The following is a 9,297-nucleotide window of genomic DNA, read 5'->3' as shown; positions in this document are numbered from 1 at the left end:
TTTAGATAAGAATGGGGTCTGCTGTTCATTTTCCCAGTTCTATGCTGGGTTACTATCTGGGAGTCCCTTTGGCCACCCTGGCCAACAACTCAAAAGAAGGTATCTCCTATCTGACATTGTTGCTTGTTATGTAGCCTTTTCCAAGAGTATTTTATATGCTGTAACAATTATAGGATCTGATTAAATCCTTCCTTGAGAAGGTAAATCTCATTAAATTCTCATTTTATGTATGAATGAATGATGCTCATAGAAATTGAGCATCTTTCAGCAAGATAACAGCCTGTGGATTGGTGTCCAGTTCTAAAGCTTTTTGTTTCTCCTTACCAACTGCCTATGCTCCCTCAAATGGGATCTCTAGATAAGATGGCCATCTGAATCCAGGACCTGATGCCTGATACTCCTTTGTGTCTCTGTAGTCATCCGTGTCTGTTAAGCAGGCTTAACACTATCTTTAATTCCCTTTTCTTCATTCTCTACTGCCTGTGTCCATGTCTTACTCATTGAAATGATTCATACCCTTTCCTTCTGTATTCCTGAGCCACACAGTATTCCAATATATCACAGCATCCAACTTAGTTTGTAGAATGTTGTTTCAGCCACCCAGGTGTAGGGTATATACTGTATTTCAGATTATTTAAGGGGTTTGAAAGATGGCTCAGCAGTTGAGAGCCTTGGCTGCTCTTGCAGAAGACTCAGGTTTGATTCCCTACATTCGCACCACATGGCAGCTAACAGCTGTCCATAGCTCGAGTTCCAAGGGAATTCAACACCCTCTTCTGACCTACTTGGGCATTGTACAACATGGGGGCACTTACACACACGCAGGCAACACACTCACACATAAAAATAATGAAAATAAAAAATAAAACTATTTAAAGCAGGATTATATCTGAGGAAGAAAATGTGTTTTAGAAAAAGAATAGGACAAAAGGAAATAATCTTATAGTCTTTCTTTTCCCTATTTTCTCTAAATTTTATGTAATTACTGTTTTGTATGTGTATTTGTCTTCCCCTTGATCTTGGGAGAGGAAAAGGGTAGTGTTGCTGGAAATGAACCCTGAGCTTCATGAATGCCAGCTAAGTGATCTACCACTGAGTGCGCTGCTCCAGTTGTTTATTACAGCTTTAAATTAAGTAGAGTTCTTAAATTACAGCTTGTTTTTTTTTTCCCCCTCCAACAGTTAACCATGTGACCTACTGCTATGTGGAATCGTGTGGGATGCTACCTGATAAACCAGGCTGTTTTAACCATGCTGAGCAGACAGGCTGTTTCTTTGACACAAATATCACGGGCTTTTCAGGGTTAAAATTGCTGTTACTCTGTCCTTGCTTTGGCACAAAAAGCACACTGAGGGTTGTTTTTGTTTTTCTTATTGCAGGTTTGCCTACAGGTAGATTAGATTTAATTATTACTGTGTAATGCAAGTACCATTGGGGGAAAGCTCAGCTAGATACATTTTTTAAAAAAGGTGCTGCCTTTTTGAATTGATAAGAAAACGCCTGTGAGTCGTGATAGAACAGTTTTCCTCATGAGTGAGAGGAAGGAACTTTCAGGTGGAATGACCATCAGTATCAAGATCAGCTCATGGAAGGAGTAAAGAAAATATCTCAAAATGAGACAAGTTTTTTTTTTAATGACTTTTTTTGTGCTCTTGCAAGACTACACAGAATGATTTTGTAAGAAAGCAGTGGCGTCACATGAATTTCGGCGCCCTCATTGTAGAGTTCAGAAGCCTGGCTGTCGATTGCCCATAGTGGACTTGATGGAGAAATTAAATACCTTCCATTATGCTTTACAAAATACTGTATATGTTTCATCAAGTTTGTAGATTGGGGAATGGGAGAAGACAGAAGAATTACATTTAATCTATGCATTTTTTGCCAAGCCATATTGAGTTATTTTACTACTAGAGACATTAGGAACCAACTGTACAAAAGAACCAAGTTTAAAAGCATTTTGTGGGGTACATCATTTCTGTAATTGTATAATGTATTTCTTTGTGGTTTTAAGTGAAAAAGACTAAGTTAACAAACATAAGAAATGTATGCACTGTTTGAAATGTAAATTATTCTTAGAACACTTTCAGTGGGAGTTGCATTGCCCTTTTAGTGCCTTAATTTGAGAAAATTATTTTACTGCCGTAAGTACAGGTTTTTCAGAAAACAGATTTTACAAAAATAAAATTATGTGTATCAGTGGGTTTTTCATTGGTCATTGGTTTAATTTAAAATATTTAGAGGTTTGTTGGACTTTCATAAATTGAGTACAATCTTTGCATCAGACTACCTGCTACAATAATGAATAAGACTAGAAAACTCTGCAAAAATATACAAGGCTGCAGCAGTATAAAAAGATAATGGCAACATATCCGTGATGTTTTCCAGTTAATGTAGGATTACCAGATAAATACTGTTAAAACTCTTGTCCAGTAACAAGAGTTGATTTCTATGGGCAGTATGATTTATTGTTTATTTTTTAACCAAATACCTCCTCAGTAATTTATAATGGCTCTGCAGTAATGTATATCAAATAAGCACTGGAAAACTGATCGTCTCTAGGGTGATATGCATGTTTCAAGTGGTATTGAAAGCCGCACTGATGGATATGTAATAATAAACATATCTGTTATTAATATGCTAATGACTCTGTGCTCATTTAATGAGAAATAAAAGTAATTTATGATGGATACTTTTAATATTGACTACTATGGTGTTTTCTCATGGCTGGACTGAATAGACAGCATACTGCAAATTACTCTGTATTTGTATACAAATGTTTGCTAAATTTATGACTATATTAAAATTATTTTTAAAAGATAAAACTTGGTTTGGGCTCTAAAACAAGAGGAACAGTTGTTCAGATGAAAAGTTGGCTAATTTCTATTGAGAAGCACTTTTCTGTGGGTCTCTTGGCGTTCTGTATATCTTGTGAGGAAAGAATGTGATAACCTGTTGTGGACTGTTTGATAAGTACCATACAACAAATCAGCAGCCTTAAGTCTCCCTTTCACAGGTTCACTTGATGTCCAGTGTAATAAGGTCTCCCTCCATGGTTAAAGTCACGCAGGTTTGCTTGAGCTCATTATAAAGTATTCAGGTACCATGTGCTTGAGTTCCTTGCCTATGAAACAAAGCCATTGTGCGTTCAGGACCACGTACAGTCTACATTGCCCATTGTGAGACTTGGGCAAAGGAACTGATGGATCATGAAGTTCATGCTGCTTGCTCTTCTGTGAGTAATAAAATCATTTTTCTCTGACCCAGATGTCTTGTGTCTTCTGCCAAGATCCATTAAAATGTGACTGTATTTTGCAAATGGGTAGACTTCCCTGATCCTTCACTGCCTGACAATGTCCTTACTACCTTCTTATAAGTATCCCCATTAAGGTACAATTTCAGAGAGCAGAGTTAATACTAAGTCTAAGCAAGAGGGGACTTTTTGATGAAATATTAATCTGAGCTTAAAATTGCTGAGAAGGGAGTGTTTTGAGAAATAATTCCCAGTACAACCTTGCCGAAGCAAATGGGCAGGAAGGGCTGCTTTCTCTCTCTCTCTTTTTTTTTTTTTTGATATTTTATTTATTATTTTTATTTTATGTGTATGAGTATATTGCCTGCATGTATGTGAGTGCACCCGTGTCGTGCAATGCCACGGAGGTCAGAAGAGGGCTTCGGATTCCTCTGGAACTGGAGATAAGGATGGCTCGTAGCTGCCATGTAGGTGCTGGGAATTGAACCCGGGTCCTCTGCAAGAGCAGTCAGTGCTCTTAACAGCTGAGCAAACTCTCCAGCCCCTGCTTTCTCTCTTAAGTTCAGGAAACAACTTGCTCCCAAAATACACCAACATGGCGCTGAGCAGAGTGAGATCAAGGCACTGCTCAGCAGCACTTTGCATTTCTGCTACATCTACAACACGACTGGATACTTTGCACTACATTCTCCAGGTAGGAATTTCATGATTTCATGTCCACTCATTGGGATCACTGTCCACACTGCCTCAGAAAACCATTTCCATGTCCCTAGCTTGCCAGCACAACCTCCATATTACACCTACCTTCTATGGGTACAGCTGCTTGGCCAAACACTTATCCAGACTCCTAGCTCAGTACAGTATGTGAAGCAGCTTCTAGATTTCTCTCTACTTTATTACACAGGAAGACACCCTAAGGGAATGGAGGCTTACCATTAGGCCAGCCCATCAACCATACCTGCAAGTTACCAGCTGAGATGCAACCTCTAGACTAGAAAGAAAATAGCCACTATCATCACTCACAGGCTTAATCCCACTGGGATCACTTCTGTTTATTTGGGGTTCCATTATATCCATGGAGGCAGGTATTTACTGTTTCACCCTTAATCTAAAATGATACATTTTATACATGATATCTATATCATGTATAAACACCTGTGTTATATGTGATATATATCAGTAAGCAAAATAATTCAAACATGGGAATGGAACTCAATTACTTGATAAAATATTTAATGTACTTTTTATATCACTACGGATTGTGTACAGTCCGTCTCCACTGTATTGGAGGGTACAGTCTTAGATTCTCAGCAGACACCTAAAACTTGGAATTGTACTGAACCTGTTTGTTTTTTCTATACATATATATGCATGTGTAATCCCCTTTCCATCTTAGCATGTGTGCACTGCAGCCATAACTTCTGCAGTATAAGGAGCGAGACTAGCACAGGTTTGCTTTTCCCAAACGATTACAGAAGGATCATTCGTATTCTGTATCATGCATAACAACTGCCAACAGTATGTTCTTGTTTGTTTTCTTATTCAGTCAAGACCTTGTACCTTCTAACTTAAAGGGAGCACTTTATAGGCTAGCCTTGGTAGGTCTGAATTGCCAGCATCGCCACTCTCCCACTTGGGGACCATATTCTAAAGGGTTGCTTGAACACAAGTACATAACAGTCATTCGCAACCAGAGCATCTAGGTGGGTAACAGGCCAGCAAGGCAAACGGTGGGTGTGCTAAACAGAATGATTGGCACAGAACATCATTAAAACATCTACAAAATCTTCCATTGAATGCTTTTGGACTGCAGTTGACAGTAGGTAATTGACTACAAAAAGCAGAACTGGGTAATGGAATAATTTGGTACTCAGTGTATCAATTTATTGCTTTCTACTGAGTTGCTCATTTGAATTTCATGCTTTAATTTTTCCTTATCTTACAGGATGCTTTCCACTCAGAAGACATAGAATTAACTATCATCAAAGGATGGCCTTTTGGATTTTGTGTTTCAGAGTTTCACACTGTAGCCTATGCTCGCCTCAAACTCACAGCAGTCCTCCTGCCTCAGATTCCTGAGGTATTAGATTACAAGCATGAGCCACAATGCCCAACTTAAAGGATATATGTTTTTTATTTTGATATATATATATATATATATAATGTGTATGAATGTGTTGCTTGTAAATGCATGATGTGCAGGATCTGCAGAAGTCAGAAGAGGGCATCAGATCCCCTCCAACTGGAGTTACGGACAATTGTTAGCTGCCATGTGGGTGCTGAGACTCAAACCCTGGTCCTCTGCAAGAGCAGCTCTTAACCACTGAGTCATATCTCTATCCTGGGGATACATTTTTTTTTTTTTTAGTTTATTTAATAACCACATAATTAGTAGAAGCATTTCATTACAACAGCTTTGATATAGTCCATAACAGTTTCTAGAGCAAAGATGCTTCTCTTTCAAAATTAGCTGTAAATTTTTTGGTTCAGTGTTGAATTAATACAATTATACATTATTGTTCTCAGTATAAACCCTTTAAGACATAAAATTGAATGAGGTTTTAACCTTTAAAAAAAATCTCCATTTCATTTTAAAATATATTATTTCATACAGAAAACCCCATAGTACAGGCGACAGCATGCTAGATCTTGACTGAGAAGTCAGCAGTAGGCAAGACCTGCACATTGGTGGAATAGCATAGTCACAGTCGGTTACTTTCTGAGATCTTTGGCACCTGAATGTGAATATAAAGTCATCAGGTAGATTTCAATGGTAATTTTTTCATATCTACTAATTAAATTTTTACACTTCTTAATATTTTTTTTAATTTATGATTTTGTGTGTGTGTTTCATACAGAACATCCCAAACAATCTTATTCTTTATACCTGCATCCCAAATGGCACCCTCCCATAGCCCCCCCGTCCCCCACTGGAGCCCTGTTACTGTCCACTGTGTTGTCAGTGACCCCAGCTGTTCCCCAGTGCTAGTCCATCCACTTAGTCTAGTCCACCTATCTGGATTTCCTTGTTTTAGGAAGATCAGCTCTTCCTCATCTAGCAACAGTCAGTTGCCAACATTCCTTTAGATAAGATTGGGGTCTCCTGTTCATTTTCCCAGTTCTATGCTGGGTTACTATCTGGGAGTCTCTTAGGCTACCCTGACCAACGACTCAAAGGACAGTATCTCCTGTCTGGCATTGTTTCTTGTTATGTTGTAGCCTTTAGCTATACACATGGACTCTTAAAGAATTATACTGACTGCTTTAATCATTGGTCATACTTTCTTTTTGGGTGTTTAAGACCATACAATGGTCCAGATAAAATCAATTTATTTTTACTCTTAAGATCATTTGAGGATCTGTTCCTCAGGGGGTCACATGAGCTTGGGAGGAGCCCCTGGTTCCTTTATTTTACCATTTCCATCTGTGTGAAGATAAGTCAAAGGTCCTACTCAACCATGGCTGGCTTCACTTGAAAGCATGGAGGAAATGTTTCCTCTGTGTTGACCCTCCTCTTTGTAGACTGGATACTGGTTCAAGTCCATCTGTTGGAGTCTCCATGGCCTCCTTGGTCAAGAGGACAGGTGACTCACCACAGTTACAGGACACTTTGAGAGAAGCTCCATAGTCCTTGAGGATTCATTTTTTTAATATTTTTATTATTTTTTACTTCATGTGTATGAGTGTATTGCCTGCATGTATGTGAGTGCACCTGTGTTGTGCAGTGCCTGAGGAGGATAGAAGAGGGTATCAGATCCCCTGGAACTGGTGTTGTAGACAGTTGTTAGCTGCCATATGAGTACTGGGACTCAAACCCGGGTTCTCTTCAAGAGAAGCCAGTGCTTTTAACCACTGAGCCATCTCCCCAGCCCAAATTACTCACTTTTTAAATAGTACTTTTTTGGTTTGATTTGGTTTTTGTTTTTGAGATGGGGATCTCCGTATAACCCCAGCTGGCCTGTCATTATATTAAACCAGGCTGGCCTGGATGTCACAGAGATCTGCCTCCCAAGTGCTGGGATTAAAGGCATGAACCACTATGCCCAACCAATTAATAGTACCATTTGATGAACAAAAATTCAAAATGTTAATGACATGTTGATAGTTTATGATTCATGCTTAAGAAATCTACTTATGCCAGGGTCATGACAATAATTTTCCAGTGTTAGACTCCTGCAGCTTTGTTGTTTGAAGTTTCACATTCATGCCTGCAGCCTAGCTGGGATTTGTTTTTGAAGTAGAGATCATGTATTTGGGTTGACTTGTTTTTCCATATATATATCCCATTGGTCCTTTCTAAGTCTTCCAGCTTTGTAATTCTTCCATATTAACTTGGGTGTTCTTGGCCCTTTGCATTCCATATAAAGATTTTGTTATTTTCTGCCAAAAGAGAAAAAAGAATGGGATGGGGGGCGGGTTGTACACATTGCTGTAGGTATATGCACATGTATGTTCGGGAGCATCCATAAGGTGGCCAGAAGTCAACATCAAGGTCACACTCTACCTTAGTTTTTGAGTCGGTCTCTCATTGAACCTGGAGTTCACGTCTTGGCTAGACTAGTTGGCTAACCATTCCTAACCCCTACCTCCCACACTACCCACTGGGATCCACCTGTCTTCCATGCAACCCCAGCACTGAGATGACAGATTCACACTGTTGCACTTGGCTTTTATATGATTCTGGGACTCTAAACTCAGGTTATCATGCTTGCAAAGTAAACACTTTACCCACTGGGCCATCTCCCCAGCCCCCATGTTGGTGTTTTTTTAAGACCCTAACCTATAGATGAAGGGCTCCTTTTCCAGTTCTTTTCCCCACAAAGGCATTAATTGCCTTTCATTCATACACTCTCAACATCTATACAGGCATATGTTACTGTTTTTTGTGGTCTTCACATTTATGCAAATGTAATGCTTTTCACATAATCTGTGTGATGGTTTGAATGAAAATGCCCTCCATAGGCTCCAAGTATTTGGACATTTTGTCCCCAGATGATGGTGCTGTTTTTGGAGGTTTTAGAAGGTGTGGCTATCCTGGAGGAAGCACATCACTTGGGGTGGGCTTAGAGAATTCTTAAGCCTTGCCAGATCTCCAGTTGCTCTCTTGCTTCCTTCCTGTGCCTGCGTGATGATGTGAGAGCTTAGCTTCTGCTGCTCTTGCTCCAGCCACCTTCAGCCACCATGCCTCCCTGCATGATGGACTGTAATTCCCCTGGAACTGTAAACTCAAATAAACTCTTCTATAAATTGCTTGAGTCGGTGTTTCTATCACAGCAACAGAAAAGTGACTAATACAATCTGTGACTTGTTTCATCATTGTAATTTATTTTTTAAACTTCTTAAAAATATTTATATTTTTATTTTATGTATATAAGTGTATTGCCTGCATGTATGTGAGTGCACCCGTGTCATGCAACGCCACGGTGATCAAAAGAGGGCTTTGGATTCCCCTGGAACTGGAGTTAAGGACAGTTCATAGCCACCATGTGGGTACTGGGAATCACACCTGGGTCCTCTGCAAGAGCAGTCAGTGCTCTTAACCGCTAAGCCATCTCTCCAGCCCTCATCATTATAATTTATAACCTGAGAAATACTTCATTACAAGAAATAATAGCAAATGAACTATTACAATGGTGGTCCTCTAGGTTTAAACATTTACATGCACACAACACACACACACATATAGAAACCTATAGCTGGTTTTAAATCAACCACTATTCATTTTCTAAGCAGAATATATATATATATATATATATATATATATATATATATATATATAGACTCTATACACACAGAGAGAGAATATTTTTTTAAGTTTGACAATAGACTGGAAAGTTGTTTCCTGGTTAAGAATGCTTGCTGCTCTTGTAGAGGACCTGAATTCAGTTCCTAGCTCCCATATTGGGTCATTCAAATCCTCCCTGTAACTCCAGGTCCTGGGGATCCAGTGCCCTCTTCTGGCCCCTGAGGGCACTGCACTTAAATGCACAAACCCACAGAGAGACACATAAAACACTTTTTTTCCTTTGAGATAGGGTCTCCCTGTA

The 9,297-nt window shown here is 39.2% G+C and overlaps 1 protein-coding gene across 3 annotated transcripts in view; it reads left to right on the top strand.

Moving 5' to 3' along the window:
- The window catches only part of Rock1 (Rho associated coiled-coil containing protein kinase 1), a 155,306-nt gene extending 152,610 nt beyond the window's left edge, over window positions 1-2,696 (top strand). For all 3 annotated transcript variants that reach the window (XM_008826963.2, XM_017796569.2, XM_029560558.1), the window contains one exon: window positions 1,182-2,696. In XM_008826963.2, coding sequence (XP_008825185.2) covers window positions 1,182-1,185 — 4 coding nt within the window. In that variant the 3' untranslated portion in view covers window positions 1,186-2,696. The remainder of the gene's footprint in view (window positions 1-1,181) is intronic.
- Window positions 2,697-9,297: the final 6,601 nt, after the last annotated feature.

Source organism: Nannospalax galili, unplaced genomic scaffold (assembly GCF_000622305.1).
Source record: "Nannospalax galili isolate Female #2095 unplaced genomic scaffold, S.galili_v1.0 scaffold511, whole genome shotgun sequence".
NCBI classification, from domain to species: Eukaryota; Metazoa; Chordata; class Mammalia; order Rodentia; family Spalacidae; genus Nannospalax; species Nannospalax galili.
This window is presented reverse-complemented; position numbering and strand designations above follow the sequence as displayed.